This window comes from Triplophysa dalaica, chromosome 1 (genome assembly GCF_015846415.1).
Source record: "Triplophysa dalaica isolate WHDGS20190420 chromosome 1, ASM1584641v1, whole genome shotgun sequence".
Lineage (NCBI taxonomy): Eukaryota > Metazoa > Chordata > Actinopteri > Cypriniformes > Nemacheilidae > Triplophysa > Triplophysa dalaica.
In genome coordinates this window covers 697,609-716,534 of record NC_079542.1, presented here as the reverse complement: position 1 = coordinate 716,534, position 18,926 = coordinate 697,609, and the positions used below count along the sequence as shown (strand labels likewise).

The 18,926-nt window shown below is 38.4% G+C and overlaps 1 protein-coding gene across 2 annotated transcripts in view; it reads right to left on the bottom strand.

Moving 5' to 3' along the window:
- Positions 1 to 197: 197 nt before the first annotated feature.
- Positions 198 to 18,926, bottom strand: part of LOC130428869 (butyrophilin subfamily 1 member A1-like) — a 29,803-nt gene continuing 11,074 nt past the window's right edge. The window contains exons 3-9 of one of the 2 annotated variants that reach the window (XM_056757192.1): positions 3,897 to 4,259; positions 3,528 to 3,824; positions 2,315 to 2,407; positions 2,201 to 2,236; positions 2,048 to 2,089; positions 1,933 to 1,971; positions 198 to 1,826 (exon numbers count right to left, since the gene is read on the bottom strand). In XM_056757192.1, coding sequence (XP_056613170.1) covers positions 1,216 to 1,826; positions 1,933 to 1,971; positions 2,048 to 2,089; positions 2,201 to 2,236; positions 2,315 to 2,407; positions 3,528 to 3,824; positions 3,897 to 4,259 — 1,481 coding nt within the window. In that variant the 3' untranslated portion in view covers positions 198 to 1,215. The remainder of the gene's footprint in view (positions 1,827 to 1,932; positions 1,972 to 2,047; positions 2,090 to 2,200; positions 2,237 to 2,314; positions 2,408 to 3,527; positions 3,825 to 3,896; positions 4,260 to 18,926) is intronic. The other variant, XM_056757267.1, reaches the window with a different exon arrangement.

Genomic DNA, 18,926 nt, shown 5'->3' with positions numbered 1-18,926 from the left:
TGCATTTCAGATTGTTGTTTTTTATTAAAGGAGTAATGTGTAAAAGATCAGACATGATGACGGTGATGTTTGAGTTTATAATATTCGGTCTAAGACTTTTCTGTGAAGTTGTCTGAGTTTTTCGTTTGTTAAATATGAACGGAGTCACTGAATGTCTATGATTGGTCAACGGCCTTCTTGAGTCAGAAGTGAACACGTGTTCTGTTACTGGATAACTAAACCTGCTTCAGTCTGTGATTAAACTTTAACAAACATGAAAGACACACCTGAAGCAAACTACTGAACTGAGACCAGCAACAACACCAAACTCGCCGCTCAAACAACACGCACAAAGTATTGTGTTTAAATATAAAAGCAACAATATCACAATTACTGTCATGTTTAGATATGTTTTGTGTTTCTATTTTGTTTCTTTTTTATAATGGTTTGTTAAATTAAATGTCAAATTGATTTTTTTTGTCATTCTCAACATTAACAGTTTAATTTTCACTTGTAAAGCAGCTTTTTGTTAAGGATTATGTGTCTACAGACGTTTGTCTCTGATTATTAAGAATGACACACAAAAGAAGCATTTTTAGACAAACTCAAGGTCAACACACAATATTTTTTACATACTGAATAATTTAAAGGGCATCTGAAAAAAAATACAAATCAAAGTTCATTCAAAGTGAAAAAGTTGATTTAGTTTCTAATGTGTTAAGATATGAAAAGTTACATTAGAACAGTAAACTCATTTAACTTTACATTTATCAAAATATATATAGTTCATTCCAAAGACAGATGATGAACAAACTTAATCTTGATTTCTTTCTTCTGCAGAAAACATAAGGAGATATTTTGGAAAATGTCAGTAACCAAAATCTGTTGGTCCCCATTGACTTCTATTATATGGACACAAAACCAATGGAAGTCAATGGGGACCGACGGTTGTTACCAACCTTTTTCAAAATATCTTCTTTGGTGTTCTACAGAATAAACTCATGAAGGTTTTAAATGACAAGAGGATGTGTAAATGATGACAGAATTCTCATTTTGAAGGTGATCTATTTATTTAAGTTTCTAAAGAAGATCGATCTCAGCCTGATATGTTGACATCTATAAAGCAAATGGATCTGTTCATAAACTTGAATCTTGCTCTGTTCATAAACTGAACATTATTGACAACATATTAATTTTTTACACTTAAATGTTTAAAGACCCATACGGCCACTAAAGTTAAACATTGTGTTTTTCAGACCGAGTTTGTGAGTTCTGCAGTAAAGGCTGAGTGGACTCTTCAGGTGATTCTTGAGGTTCTGGAGGATCTACAATTTTTAATGGATTTGTATCACCTACACCAGGATTAAAGAGAGGAACAACTGGTCCAGAGAATCTAGTGCTGATGGTCAGTAGATGTTTACTCTCAGTGACGTCATAAAACGACAGCTGACCTAAATCATAATCTAACAGAACACCAACACACTGAGGTCTGGGTGAAAGAGGGAGAGTTATTGGTGGTTCAGTGTTTGTGTAAAAGCCTTTTGGACCGTCTGAGCACAACCACCAGAAGCCCTTTGATGCAGTGAAACCAGTTTTATCTGCTAACTGATAATTCCCTTTTATTGCTACGCCAATTAGCCAGAAATGTTTAGGATCTACATTATTATGAACCAACCCAACCTCCCAATAATGTCGTCCAGACGTGAATGTTTCAGCTCCACAGACACACAGTTCATATGGAAATTCATCTCCTCTCTGCTGATAGTTGGTAGAGTCTCTCACTTTATTAAGATCCTTTGAGATCCTCAGATCTGGATGTGCAGACTCATGGTCGAGAGTGATCACAACTGTCAGGAAAATAAACATAAACCCACAACACTTCTCAATGACCTGAGATTTTATAAACACAAACAATTAAACACAAGCTGTATAGTAACTGAGATCCATTCATACCTGAGTGTTTTCTCAGCTGCTCTATAATTTCAACATGAGCTAAAATGAAAGAAAAAATACAAATATTTATAAAAAGTGACGAATGAATGTCAAAACTGAAGAGATTATTACTCACCAGTGGACGGTGTTGTGATTTCTGCTTTCATTTCTCTGTTGTCTGAAATGAAATGAGTGTTAGACCAGTTTACCACAGATCACAAAATGAACAATGAGCATTTGTAGATATCCTGAACCTTCATCTGACTGTTGAATGAATGATAATACTCACTCAGTTCATCGTTCTCGTTCTTTGTTGTTTGTTTACCTACACGTGAACACAAAACATATGTCAACACATGATGTGCTGGATAAAATATGTCTGTAAACTGTCTGTAGGTCTCACCTGTTAGTCTGTCCCTGTGTTTAAATAAGACGAAACCAAACAGACCCAGAAGAACAAAAATCACAAAAGTGATGAAAAGAGCCTTCCACGGACCTTCAGAAAGAAACAAAAGGCCACACATGATATATTTCATGTGGAGGTTATATTTGACCAGATAAACATCACAGTTTCCTGAGGCTGGATTTAGTGATAAAAACAAACACATTTATTTTGTGTTGGAGCAACACCTCTTTCTCAAACTCACACACAGACTGATGACTAAACACACATCTGAATTTTTATCAAGTGAGTTTTTATCAACGTCTGTTATTCTATAAGTGTACATTTAGTTATTTTACAGACACTTTAAGGAGCAATAAGGGATATGTCATACAGGAGCAATAATACAATAGGTGTTAATACAGTGTTAATACAGGTAGCCAGTGGAGGGAGATGAAAAGGGGAGTCACGTGATCCAGCCTTTCTTATGTTGAATAAGGCATATCGGCATGATCGTGTTGTCTTTGCAATGTGATCATTGAAGGACAGCTGCTCAACAAATATGACTCACAGGTTCCTGTCTGTTTTGGAAGGAGTTATCGTTGTATTGCCAAGATTAATGGATTGCCCCGTGGGGTGTGCCGAAAACATGAGTAGTTCTGTCTTAGCAGGGTTCAGCTGGAGGTGATGCTGTAATGTCTTCTAGGTATGCTGTAATGTGAGCTGCTACAGTGCTACAGTGTTATCATCTGAGTGAAACTAGATCTGGGTGTCGTCGGCATAACAGTGATTCGAGAAGCCATGTGCCTGTATGATGGGTCCCAAGGATGTCGTGTAGATGGAAAATGAAGCGTTCAAAGCACTGATCCCTGAGGGACCATGAAACCCTGAAGGATCTGCCGGGGAGGTAGGATTTGAACCAGCGGAGAGGCGAGCATGAGATTCCTAGCGATGACAGGGTTGCTAGCAGTATCTGGTGATTGACAGTGTCAAACGCTGCTGATAAGTCTAGCAGAATCAGGACCACAGATTTAGATTCCGCCTTCTGTGACCAATAGCAATGCAGTCTCAGTGGAGTGATTTGTTTTGAAGCCAGACTGCTTGTCAGCCAGTAGTTTAATCAATCTATTATAAATCTAAGTTTACAATAGATTTGTAATGATAAAGTGCATTTAATTTCTAATGTGTGTGTTTAACATATGAGATGAAGAGCATTGTGTTTGTGTTTTCTCACCTGAAGGTGAACATCTAATGGTCTGCACGTCCACTGCTCCCTCTCTCTCCTCTCCACTGCTGAGTGACAGAAGACAGAACACCTGTGAAGCATCAGAGAGAGAGACCGCTTTCCAGCCGTGGACAGAGAACGTCCCGTCAGCTCCACGACTGTGACAAACTCGTCCAGCGGAGAGAAGCCTTCTGTTGGACATCCACACGACACTCGGCTCCGGAAACCAGCCGCTGGATCTACAGCTGACGTTCACATGTGTGTCATTCACTGGCTGTGTAGACAGGACTGGTGTCTGTCCTAAAGCTGAACCAAAAGACAGTTAGTCATAGAGAAAAGAACAGAGAACAGAAAACACCTCTTGTTCTCTGTACTCACCGCTGATGTTGAGGGTTACAGCTTGATTGTCGGTCCAGTCTCCTCTTACATAACAGTAAAACACGCCTCCGTCCTGAAGTGTGAGATTGTCCAAACGCAGAGACACGTCTCCGTCCTTCAGTCCGTTAGACAGAGCGGAGCGCCGGCTCAGAGAGCTGCGGTTCCTGTACCCTTCCTCCTGAACCTCCTGAATCTTTCCTTTCTGATAGAAGAGAACAGGAGTGTCGTAGCGTTCGGGACGATACCAGCGGACCTCCAGAGTCCCGGCGTCCGTCTGAGGAGAGATCCAGCAGGGCAGAGTGACCGCCAAACCCACCCGACCCACAATCTGACCCGGGAGAACCTTGACTGAGTGCTTTGAGTCTGAAAAAACATGGACATGAGTGAGTTACTGCTGTAAACTGTCTGTGAACAGAACACTATAGAAAGTGTGGAAGTCACATCCATCTGAACTGTTATAATAACCAGACATTTTTATATTTCACAATCCGTTTTCTCTAAAGCAATATTGTTCTTCTGAAAAATTGAAATTCTGTCATCTTTTACTCAGTTATTCAGAACCTGAAAGGAAGATCTTGTGAAGAATGGTGGTTCTGGGGAACTTTGGACTACAATAGATGGAGAAGCCTCGGAACACTGTTTAATCTTCTTTGGTGTTTAACAGAACAAACACGTTTATTACGGTTCAGAACATGAGACTGAATACACGATGACAGAATTTTGGGGGCATTTCAGATTTAAGATATTTTTGTGTTTTAATAGTTCTGAAACGATGAACATGACTTGAATATGACAACAGGTTTGATGTAGACATGACATTTGTATTTTATGTGTATTATGTTTCTTTTTTTTGTTTATTTTGGGTCATTTGCAATGCAAACTCGCTACATTTGCTTGCTTTCTTTTTTTTGAGGAGCTGGGACCCCCGTTCCGCAGTTATTCGTGGCAGAAAAAATTGACATTCTGAAGGGTGTAGCTCTGGAACAAATTGTCGTAGAGACTCGTGGCCAGTGTCCTTCGAAGGGTCTCGGCCATGGCTTTCCAACGACCTGCTGCTATTTTTAGTAGCAACAAAACAACGTTCCCTGATGATTCTTTTTGGGGGTTTTTTGCAACCAGAAAATTACAGAAAATAAAACACGATGATTCTTTTTGGTAATTTTTAATGGTAAAAATAGGAAATTAAGATCACAGTACATAATATGAGCAAATGAAATTAATAAATGTGCCCTTTAATGTCTAGTTTAAACTAGTTCAGCTAAATGAAAATACAATCATAGATCCATGTCAATGTCTTTAGTGCGGTTATCTGTTACTGTTACTGTCAAAAAATAAAGAAAGATCCTGAAGTGAAGAACATCACACCAGATGAGACGTGCACCACAGCGGACAACAACACTGATCAAAGATCATATTCTGCTCCAACATACAGAGACATCAGCACTCCAACCTCACCTAAAATAAAGATCCTGAGAGACAACCTGTCAGAACTGGAGCAGGACTACTGTCTGTTTAAAGAGGAAACCAGCAACAGTCTTCACCAACTCCAGAGTCTGATCAACCATCCCAACACACAACACATGAAACAACTACACAACACTGTCAGACAGCTGGAGGAGGACAACGAGGAGATGCGACAGGAGCTGAGGAGAGTGAGACAGGAGCTGGTCACAAGAGAACAACACTACATCATCATAGAGAGACAGACAGACGAGATGAGGAGACAATTAAACACACTCATACAACACAACAAACACAACACCTCATCCACTGAGAACACAGCACAACATCAGCCTGAAGTCAACACACTATCACAGAGCATCTCTTCTGCTGAGGAGACACAACGTCTGCAAGACATCCTCCCATCAACACAGAGCACATCTACTGAGAGGAACAGCACAAACACAACACAACATGGACAGAACATCGGCACACAAAGAAAGAGCATCTCTTCTACTACAATCACACAAACAATTAATTCACAAGACAACAGAAAGAAGAAGAGCAGCGTCAGACAGAGCAATCCACTGACAACAACATCACCCAACAGCACCAACAGAGAAGAGATGAGAAAAGAGAACATCGTCATCTTGTGTGACTCCAACGGTCATCACCTCCATCAGAGACGACTGTTTCCAGGAAGAAACGTGAAGAAGTTTTGGTGTCCCACCTCCCAGTCTGCACTGAATCTACTGAGAGAAGATGTGCTGGGCGCACCAACACACATCATACTCCACACTGGAACCAACGACCTCACCGGAAGAAGAACAGACGTCACCAAAGCTCTGTCAGATGTACTGAGGACAGCCTGCAGGATCTACCCCAGCGCTAAAGTCATCTTCTCAACCCTTCTGCCCCGTCGAGACATTCCACAAAACATCATTTACCAAATTAACGGAGAGTTAGCCAGAGTCTGTGCCCAACTGAAGAACGTCTCCATCGCAAACCATCAGCGCATCAGTCATGACCATCTGTACGATCACATCCACATCCATAGAGACGGCATGAGACTGTTCGCACAAACACTAAAGGAGGCAACTTTAAGAAGTCCTCACACAACACATCGTGTCCATGAGGAGAGAGTCAGACAGACGGTCAGTTACACCACAGCAGACAACAGAGACCTCCATCAGATCAAACACATGCTGAAACTCATATGTGACAACTTCTTACACTAAATATGTAATGATAGTTAGGTACATTCATCTATTCATTTAAATATTTATTTTTCATGATTTATATTATGCACATGTTTATTTCTTTCTACATTTACTTTACTTAATATTTACTCTGCAATATTGCCTTTTATCTGCACAACGTGATTGAGAAATCATACATTATTTCTGGTTAAAGAAAACAATAACATGTCCTCCCTTAAAATAACATGCTATAACATTCAGGGAATGTATTCTTCTGCTTTTGGAGAGAAACACAGAAACCCTGATCTTGTAAATATTGTAAATAGTTCTGATATCATAATATTACTTGAGACCTGGAGTCGGTTGGAAAGTCAGATCTCCGCTCCTTTAAACTACAAAGAAATATTTATACCATCAGTTAAGCGTCCTCATGTGAAAGTTGGACGGGATTCTGGAGGAATAATTGTGTGGTTTAAAGAACAACTGCTGCATTACATTCAGCCTGTTAAACAAGGGAAAACACATATCTGGCTAAAAATGAAAAGAGAACTCATGTGTTCAGATGAGGACACATACATGTGTGCCGCATACATCCCTCCACACGAGTCTCCATATTATGATGAAGACATTTTCCCAACATTACAGTCGGAGATCATTCAGTTCCAGTCTTTAGGATCAGTTCTGTTAATGGGGGACTTCAATGCAAGAACTGGGAAAGAACTGGACATCATTAATTCTACTGGAGATAAATATATCAAGATTTCAAACGTACAGCAAAACAAAGTTAAAACTAAACCCTGTCAGAACTATGATGACACTATAAACAAAAATAGTAAACAAGTCATACAGATGTGCAAAAGTCTGGGTCTATATATAGTTAATGGGCGAACAAAAGGTGATTCTATGGGTCAGTTTACATACAGCTCACGTCTGGGCAGCAGCACCGTTGACTATGTCATCACAGATTTACAGCAAAACAAGATCAATTATTTCACAGTCATGCCACAGTTACCTTTATCAGACCACTGCCACATAGTCATTAGTTTAAACAAATCCCTTCACCCTTTACCAGCTTCACATCACAAACACAAACTGTTTCCCCTGCCGAGAAGATTTTACTGGAGGAGATCCAGTCGTGAACAATATGAAGCTCAGCAACACTCAATCTGAAAACATGATAGAAACATTTCTTCTCTCCGTGTTTAAAGAAGATGAGAAAAGTGTCAATCTGGCAACAAAACAATCACGTTATTTTTTTGGGAATGTGGCCAACAAATCTTTGAACATAATCAAATTGAACCATGGTAAGAAAGAGATGGACAAAGATGACTGGTTTGATAAAGAATGTCAAATGTCTAGAAGAGAACTACGAATGTTATCAAATAAAAAACACAGAGATCCTTCAGACCATCAGACACGTGCTCTTTATCAACAAACCCTTAAAACATACAAGTCACTGTTAAAGAGGAAAAAAGTTGAACATATGACAACTAAGTTTAACATGATTGAAGAGGCAGTAAACCAAAATTCATTTTGGGACTTTTGGAACAATTTAAATAAGTCTAAAAAAGAAAAACACATTCCATCGATGATCCACATATTTGGACCGAACATTTTGGTAACCTTTATAAACAAAATGAACCAAACCCCTCCCAAAAACACCTTACATCCCATCTACATGAACTAGAACACACTATCAAAGACCAAATGAACCAATTAGACAGTCCTATTTCATTAAATGAACTGACAGAAAAAATAAAATCTCTGAAGAATAAAAAATCTTGTGGCCCAGACGGAATAAAAAATGAGATGTTGAAATATAGCAGCCCTAAATTAAGAGATGCCATTCTCCATTTATTTAATTTGCTGTTGCGATCAGGACACTTTCCTGACGAATGGAAAGAAAGTCAAATAACACCAATCTTCAAAAAAGGGGACAAATGTGACCCTGATAACTACAGAGGTATCACTGTAAGCAGTAACCTCGGCAAACTATTCTGCTCCATTATTAATGAGCGATTAGTGCAGTTTCTCCATGACAACAAAAGTCTAAATAACTGTCAAATTGGATTTTTGCCCAAACAAAGGACCACTGATCATATATACACATTAAATACACTTATAAAGAAACATGTTCATCAAACAAAACAAGGAAAAATATTTGGTTGTTTTATAGATTTTAAAAAGGCCTTTGATTCGGTTTGGCACAACGGGCTCTTTCTTAAACTCATCCAGAGTGGAATAGGGGGAAAAGTTTATGATGTAATTAAGAACATGTATAAGGACAACAAGTGTTTCATCAAAATCAACAACGAAAGAACTGACTATTTTAGACACACTGAAGGAGTTCGCCAAGGATGTTCTCTAAGCCCGACTTTATTCAATATTTATATCAACGAATTGGCCACAAAGCTTGAAGAATCCTCTAGTCCTGGTTTAACTCTTGAGGACAGAGAAATGAAATGTCTTTTGTATGCGGACGACCTTCTGCTTTTGTCACCAAATGAAGAATGTCTGCGTGAACGTCTGTCAGTTCTAGAACATCACTGCAGTGAATGGGCCTTCCCAATAAACATGGACAAGTCCAAAATAATCATATTTCAAAAGAAAAGTCATTTTACAGAGAAAAAATACATTTTTACACTTGGGGGATCAATTCTTAGTCATGTGACAAACTATAACTATTTGGGTCTGACCATCTCTGCTTCAGGACAATTAAACATGGCAATTAAAGAACTTGCTGAGAAAGCCCGTAGAGTTTATTATGGTCTAAGAAAAACACTTTTTCAGTTGAACCTCCCTATTAGACTGTGGCTGAAAATCTTTGATTCTTCTATATGGTAGTGAAATCTGGGGCCCCAAATTCCAACTGAACTATGAATCCTGGGACAAATGTCCAGTGGAAATTTTCCAACTTGAGTTTTGCAAAAACATCCTGGGAACTCACAGAAATACCTCAAATCTGGGATGTAGAGCAGAACTTGGAAAGTTTCCTCTCCTGTCTGAAATCCAGAAGAGGGCATCTAAGTTCTGGTTTCACTTATCTGAGAGTTCACCAGACAACTACCATCATAGTGCTTTCAGACATAATACATCACATCCAGAGAGCGATCCTTTCCTACACCTCCTGAACAAACATCAGCTGAACTCATCAGATCAGTTCAGACAGTCTAAACTCAGACACATTTTAAACACGACTCAAGAAGAATATCTTCTTTACTGGCAAAATAAGATCAATGACGTAAACAAATTAACTTGCTTCTGGAATATAAGAACCGACTACAAATTGGCAATATTTCTGTTTGTTCACAGTAATGCCAACATAGCTCATTTGAATTTAAAGAGAGAGATAGAGAGAGAAAGAGAGAGAGAGACAGACAGAGACAGAGAGAGAGAGACAGAGAGAGAGAGAGAGAGAGAGAGATTTTCTTTCATCTTTGCAAAGAAATTAAAAGATGTTGCTCTAAACCGCAGCACCAACAACCCTCATAGGAGCAACAGAGCAAGGCAGCACCTACCCAGACCATGGATGAACCACAGCGCACCTACAAAAAACAGCCAAAGACTGGGAACCCTTTCCTGCCAAAACAACAGCCAACAGACCAGAGCACCACCCCTGCTGCCTACACCCCCCACCCGGCATATGCAACAGAACTCCAGCAGCCTAAGCTATGCCCAGACAGTGAGCAGAAACTCCACACCGACATCTGCACAAGCTCCAACAGCCGAGCTAAAAGACATCCATCAGATGCTGAACCTGATCTGCTCAAACCTACTGTGTTAAGACAAAATCTGCAATAAATAAATACCTTATGGATAACAAATCATTTACAATATCATGTTGGAATATTCAAGGCCTGAGGTCATCTGCTTTTGGACTGAAAAGCAAAAACATAGACTTCAGCTCTGAAACAAAAAACTCAGACATCCTCATCCTACAGGAGACATGGAGTAGAGGAGACGGACCCACTGGTCACCCTACAAACTACAGAGAATTCATCATTCCATCCGTCAAACTGCCTGGCGTCACACAGGGAAGAGACTCAGGCGGAATGCTGATCTGGCATAAGTCCGAATACGCCCACGGAATAAAAATGACTAAAACTTGCCAGTTTTACACATGGATAGAAATCAACAAGACCATCACTTCAACAGATAAGAATATCTTCCTGTGTGCAACCTACATCCCTCCAGCAGAGTCACCCTACTTCAATGAGGACAGTTTCACGATCCTGGAAGAGGTGATCAACTTCTTCCAGTCACAGGGCAATGTTCTAAACTGCGGTGACCTAAATGCCAGGACAGGCGAAGAATCAGACTCAGTTCACACCAAGGGAGACAAACACATTCCAGGAGGAGATGCCCTTTCCATACCTACACACACACAAAGACTGAACTACGATAAAACAACAAACAAAAATGGATTAAAACTTCTCCATCTTTGTCGCACACTGGGTCTGTACATGGTCAATGGACGACTACGAGGAGATTCATACGGTAGGTACACCTATAGTTCTAAGCTGGGTAACAGTACGGTAGACTATTTCATCACGGATCTGAATCATAACTCCCTCAGAGCGTTCACAGTCAGCCCACCATCCCCATTGTCAGATCACAGTAAAATCACTCTCTACCTCAATAGATCCAAACCTAACACAGAGGCATCAAAACAAACTCACCTCCATACCCTAAAACAAACTTTCAGGTGGAAACAAAACTGTGAAGAGACATACAAAAGCATAACTCGTGAACCTAAAATTCAAACCTACTGAATAAATTCCTCGATACCCCATTTCCACACAATAATGAAGGTGTAGATTTAGCAGTAGACAGGATTAACCAAATTTTTACAATATCTGCAACGCTATCTAACCTAAAACCCACTAACACAAAACCAAACAAAAAGCCTGTAAATGAGAAATGGTTTGATAAGGAGTGTAAAAACCTTAGAAAAGAAGTAAGAATTCTATCAAATCAGAAACACAGAGATGCTGACAATGTAAACACACGCCAACTCTACCATGAAAAAGTTAAACAATATAAGGAAACACTAAGGAAGAAAAAGAAACAAGATACACAAAACCAGTTAAAAGCAATTGAACAATCTCTAGAAACAAATCGCTTCTGGGAACATTGGAACACACTTAACAAACCCCACCATGAAGATCTTCCCATTCAGAACGGAGACGTATGGATAAAGCACTTCTCAAACCTCTTTAGTAAAATAACCAAGAACCATGAACAAACTAACCTACACAACAAACTATGCACTCTGGAGTCAACAATTAAAGATTACCAAAACCCTTTAGACTATCCAATTACACTCACTGAGCTAGAACAAAATATACCAAAACTTAAATCCCAAAAAGCAAGTGGTATTGACGGTATCCTAAACGAGATGATTAAACACGCAGACCAAAAACTTACACTCGCCATCCTCAAACTGTTTAATATCATCTTTAGTACAGGTATATTTCCCACAGTCTGGAACCAAGGTCTCATAACTCCAATCCATAAAAGTGGAGACAAATTCGACCCTAATAATTACCGCGGAATATGTGTAAACAGTAATCTAGGTAAACTCCTCTGTAACATTCTTAACAGCAGACTTCTCCAATATCTAAACAACCAAAACATCCTGAGAAAATGCCAAATTGGTTTCCAACCCAAATACCGCACATCTGATCATATATACACTCTTCGTACCTTAATTGACAAAGAAACGAACCAAAATAAAAGAAAGCTCTACTCATGCTTTGTTAACTTCAAAAAAGCTTTTGACTCAATCTGGCATGAGGGACTTTTTCTTCAGTTGATTCAATGCGGCATCGGAGGAAAAACCTACGACATCATCAAATCAATGTACACCAATAACACATTTGGAGTTAAAATTGGCAACAAGCACACAGACTTTCTCTCCCAGAGTCGTGGAGTGAGACAGGGCTGTAGTCTAAGTCCTACACTATTTAACATTTACATCAATGAATTAGCTGGAGCTCAAGAACAGTCACCAGCACCCGGTCCGACCTTACAAGACACCGAAGTGAAATGTCTCCTGTTTGCAGACGATCTGGTGCTGCTGTCACCCACAAAAGAAGGTCTACAGCAACATCTGGACACCCTGCACACTTTCTGCCAAACATGGGCCCTATCGGTTAACCTTAAGAAGACTCGAGTCATGATATTCCAAAAAAAGCCCAGTAGCCAAAATCAACATCACCGTTTCAAACTAAACAACGTGCCCCTAGAACACACCAAGAACTACACATATCTTGGTATAAACATTAGTAACACCGGAAACTTAAACAAGGCTGTGAACGACCTGAGAGACAAGGCACGAAGAGCCTTTTACGCAATAAAAAAGAATATTAAAATTGACATCCCAACCGTAATCTGGCTGAAAATAATACAATCAATTATAGAACCAATCGCGCTGTATGGAAGTGAGGTTTGGGGTCCTCTCGCCAACCAAGAGTTCAGCAGATGGGACAAACACCCAATAGAGATTCTGCAAACAGAAATGTGTAAAAACATTCTACGGGTACAGAGAAAAACTCCAAACAACGCCTGCAGAGCAGAATTAGGACTGTATCCTCTAATCATTAAAATACAAAAAAGAGCTTTAAAATTCTACACACACCTTAAGAACAGCGACACAGACACACTCCATCACAAAGCCTTAAGTCATCAAGAGCTGAGCCCAGAGAGAAACCCCTTCATCCAACTGATCTCACAACTAACTCTACAACCCCAAACATGCCCAAGTCAACCCCAAACCCCAGCCAGACTAAACCAAATGATGAAAAGACAAAAAGAGAAATATCTCCAACACTGGACAGAAGCAACAGCTCAGCAAAGTAAAGTGGAATGCTATCGGTCACTAAAGAGAGAATATAAAGTGTCAGAATACCTCACAAGCGTATCAGACCCTAAACTAAGAAAAGTGTTGAGCATGTACAGACTCAGTGATCACCAGCTCACTGTAGAGACGGGCAGACACAGACACACATGGACACCGAGAGAAGAGCGACTGTGTCCACACTGCACACACAATCAAGTGGAAACAGAGCTGCACTTTCTCCTCTCCTGTCCCAACTACACACACATCAGAGAAACATTCTTCCCCCAGTTTACAAACTTACACAAAGACTTTGACCAGTTTCAACAAAAGGACAAGATCTCATACATACTGGGAGAAAAGTCAAGAAGCTCAAACCTGCTGCAAGATATGTCAAGTCCTGCCACGACCAAAGAACAACCAGCACAACACAACACAACACTGACAGGACAACACACACAAACTGACACTGTCACCCTCATTGAGAACTTTAATTAAAACTCTTTTTCTGTTTATATTGAGATGTATATATATATAGATTTTTACTTATAGACTTTTAATTTTATTCTATCTTATTTTTTATCTTAATCTGTATTTCTGCATGTTTATATTTAATCTTGTGCTTTGGCAATGTAAATTTTCTTTTATCATGCCAATAAAGCTCCTTTGAATCTTGAATCTTGAGAGACAGAGAGAGAGAGAGAGAGACAGAGAGAGAGACAGAGAGAGAGACAGAGAGAGAGAGAGACAGAGAGAGAGAGAGAGAGACAGAGAGAGAGAGAGACATAGAGAGAGAGAGAGAGAGAGACAGAGAGAGAGACAGAGAGAGAGACAGAGAGAGAGAGAGAGAGAGAGAGACAGAGAATTTTGAATTTTGAAAATCCTTTAATACCAGATAATTTTTCAAAGGCAAAACATATAGAACTCTATTTTCACAATTCACAATTCATGTATATATATATATATATATATATATAAGTTTTTTTTTTTTTTTTTTTTTTTTTTTTTTTTTAAATTATAAATCAAAAACAAAAAATTAATTCATCTTCAATTATTGTACATAACACTTCATTACTGCACCATTTCATTTCAAACGTTGATCGATCATTCATGTCATTGTAAAACTTAAAGTCAATCATTATTCTTGCTTTGAGTAAAGCCCCAAAAACAACAATTACATCACCGTTACCCCCTTGCTCTATTTTACTTTTCCTGCTCATGTAAATTGCCAATTTAGCTTGACCAAAAATAAAATTCAATAATTGAAATTTAATACGTTCTTCCTTCAGATATTTAAAACCAAGAATAAACGTCTGGAGATCAAATTTCTCTTTAAATTTGAAACACAATTCTTGGATCAAGACAAATAACGTACAAAGTCTAGAGCAGTCCATAAACGCATGAAAAAACGTTTCTCTTTGAGAGCAAAACGGGCAATCAGAACTATTATTAGGATTTAAAACAGAAATAAAAACATTAACTGCAATGGCTCCATGTAAAATTCTCCACTGCAGGTCCCCTGTTCTTTTTGATAATGGTGGTTTATATAACACTCTCCATTCAGGTTTCACATTATCACACAATTTAAAAACTGAACGCCATGGGGTATCCGTCTTCTTATCAAGCATTTTCTTATTAAAAACAAGAACACACATTTTATACAAAACTTTTCCTGTACAGGCCAAGAAATCAACAGAAAGGGATTGTCCTTGTTTTAGAAACAACCCTTCACATTCCTCAAGTTTTGGTTGAATTATTAAACAAGGAAAACCATCCTTACTATCAGGGATATTATTCCCCAAGAAAAAATCTTCTAAAATCAATTTTTCTTCACTTGTAAGTGCTTCCATTAACCTAGCTAAATAGCGATTAATTGTACGAATAGATCGAAATCCCAGTCTTTCCGCAACAGCTCCTGTCTCCTTAAAATGAGGTCCAGTTAGAGACAGTAGCTGGCTTAAAACAAAAATTCCTGCTGTTTGTAGAGCTTTGCTGAATCCCGGTGAAAACATAGATGCAATGTCCAGTCTTGCCTGACAAATCAAAGGTTCCTTCAACAGCCAGTAACTAGAATAGAAATTCTCAGTTTTCTGAATATGAAACAAGTCCCATACTTTAAAAAGATTTTTATAAAAAGGAGACAGTTGTGAGAGATTCAAACTTTTGGGGTCCATCAAAAAAAGAGATCTGTCCAATTCAAACCCTCCAACAGTTCGTAATAGAGCACAGCTGATAGCTTTCCAGCTTACATTCATTGGTCCATCTAAGAGTCTTTGTAGAAAATTCAAGCGGAATGTTGCAATTCTACTTTGCAGATGAATTAGACCTTGGCCACCTTCTTCCCTTGGTAGATACAAAATACTCTGTGGTATCCAGTGATGTTTGTCCCAAAAGAAATTTACAAAGATTGCTTGAATTTCAGCCAACATCCTTGCAGGAGGGTCAGTACATGCCAGTCTGTGCCATAAAAGTGAAGCAACCAGATTATTGACAATAAGTGTTCTTCCCCTGTAAGACAAATTTGGTAAAAGCCATTTCCATTTGTCTAAACGACCTCTTACTTTTTGTAACATTCCATCCCAATTTTTTTGTACAACACTGTCATCCCCCAAAAACACTCCAAGGTATTTTATACCCCCTCTACTCCAAACTAAACCTTCAGGCAGAGTTGGTTTTACATCATTCCAAACTCCTAATAGCAAAGCCTCACTTTTTCTCCAATTAACCCTTGCTGAGGACCATTTTCCAAATTCCTCTATTATCTTTACTACAACATTTACATCATCTTGTTTGTTTATTATTATTACAACGTCATCGGCATATGCTGATAAACAAAAATTGAAATCACAAAATGGTGCTCTCAAACCCTCCAGACGTTTTCTAATCTTTTGGAGTAGAGGTTCGATAGCAAGTGAATACAACATTCCTGATAATGCACAGCCCTGTCTAATTCCTCTTTTAACCTTGAATGGAGCGCATAAACCACCATTAATTTTAATTAAACTCTCAATGTCACTATAAAGAATTTTTACCATACGTAGGAATTTTTTTGGGAATCCAAAAGCTTCCAAAGTATTCCACAAATAGGAGTGCTCCACCCGATCAAATGCTTTCTCTTGATCCAATGACAACAAACCGCATTTAACATCAAGTACTCTGGAAGCCTGTATAACATCTCTAATTAAGGAGATGTTATCAAATATCGATCTGCCAGGCATACAATAAGATTGATCTGGATGGACCACCTGTCCCATTACCTTAGCCAATCTAATTGCCAATGTTTTCGAAAATACTTTACTGTCACAGCATAAAAGTGAGACCGGCCTCCAATTTTTGATCTCAGTAAGATCTCCTTTTTTCGGGAGAAGGGTAACTACTGCTCTTCGGCAGCTCAAAGGCAACTCACCCTTCTGTATGCTGTCATTGAACACCTCCAGCAGGTCAACTCCTATCTCATGCCAAAATGATTTAAAAAAATCAACCGGAATCCCATCCATACCCGGAGTTTTTTCCAGACTTCATACCCTGGAGCGCATTATGAAGTTCTCCTAGGGTTAGGGCCCTTTCTAGTTCTTTGTTAGAATCCTCTGATATTTTTGGTAGATCTTGTAGGAAACCATTTGTTCCCCCATCTACTAGCTCTAGCTCACTTCTATACAGGGACAGATAAAACTGACTTGCCACTTTACGAATCTCCTTAGGATTTGAAAGCAAAATTCCATCCTCAGAACGTAAAGCATGAAGTGTACGTTTTTGTCCATTTTTCCTTTCATGACCAAAGAAATATTTAGAAGGTGTATCCATCTGATCAATATTCAAAAATTTTGCCCGTACCAAAGCCCCTTGTGCTTTATGATCTAGCAGGTCTTTAAATTCAGCTTTCTTCCTTAATAAGTCTTCCAAAAACTTGATATCACCTGAAGTCTCCGTCAATTTCTGCAACTCCATTATTTGTTTTTCTAACTCTTTTACTGACCGAGATAATTCTTTTGTGACATTTAGAGTGTATTGCTGTGTAAATTGTTTTATTTGTACCTTTCCATAATCCCACCATTGCTGTATGGATTTAAAATATGACTTTTTCTCCTTAAAACCTTTCCAAAAGAACGTAAAGGACTCCCTAAAAAACTTATCATTAAGCAGATGTGTATTGAAATGCCAATAAGCACTTTTAGGTTTCACTGAATTTAAAATAAATGAACATTTCACCATATTATGATCAGTAAATGGTAAAGGTATAACATCACATTTACTAAACATATTCAAATTGTGCTTAAAAACATAGAACCTGTCTAGTCTCGCTAAAGATAAATGATTATCATTTCTATGAGCCCAAGTATACTGTCTCTCATTTCCATTCATAGTTCTCCAAACATCACATAAGTCATATTTTCTAATTAAGTGGTTTAAACATTTACGTGAAGCCATATGAGGTTCAACATGATTCCTGTCGATATCAAGTTCAGTGCAGTTAAAATCACCCCCTACAAACAAAAACTCTTCAGTACAACAATTTTGTAAGGTTGAGCCAAGGGTGTCTAGAAACACTAATCTTTCTACCGGTGCAGTTGGAGCATAGATGCAAATAAAAACAAAAACAAATTTTTCATAAATAGCTCTGACTTTTAAAAGTCTACCTTTTATAACTTCATTTACATCATATGAATGTGGTTTAAAATTCCTACCAAACAAAATGGCAACTCCGCCACTCAAAGTAGAATTATGACTTAAAACAGACAACCCGTTAAATTCTTTCATCCAATCAACAACATTATCCAAACTACTATGCGTCTCTTGTAAAAAAGCAATATCTATATTTTTCTGTTCTATTTCCTCAAATATTTGGGCTCTTTTTTTAAAATTCCTTGCGCCATTAACATTCATAGTAGCAAAATGCACTTCATTCATTATAAATAAAAAAAGAAAGAAAATACACTTCCTATGACAATAGCTTGTTTCCATATCAAACAGCATCATTTTTTAAGGCACTATTGACCTTTCCCACAATCTTTCTTAATCTATAAACTTCCTTGTTGACAAAGCAATCCCTTGCCATCAAAATTTTTGCCTTATCAACAAATTGCCTCAGATCAGGAAAATAATCTTGCACCTTCATTCCTCTCTTGTTTTTTGATGTCTTAAGAAAAAGTCTAAAGTCTTCAAGTTCATAACTACGTTCTATAACTTCACTTTGTGAGAGACCCAAACTACATTCTGAAGAGTCACTGTCACTCTCTGTTTCTTGCATTTCATAATGTTGTGACTCAGCAATTTTACTTATTTTTGCATCCAACGGTTTGTTTTGTATTTTTCTCTTAACCGGAACTTTGAAAAACTGCTCCTCTTGGCCCACTTCTAACTGTGCCTCCTCACCAGTTTCATTTACAGACACTTTAGATATTTCATCATTTGTCATCTCTTTTTGTTTATCTGATGAAGAAACCATACTCAATGAATCACTAGAATCATTTCCGATTTCCTTAAGAATTGGATCAATTAGCCCCGTTCGAGATGAGACCGGAACAGACTCAATCTCCTGCTGAATGTCGTCAT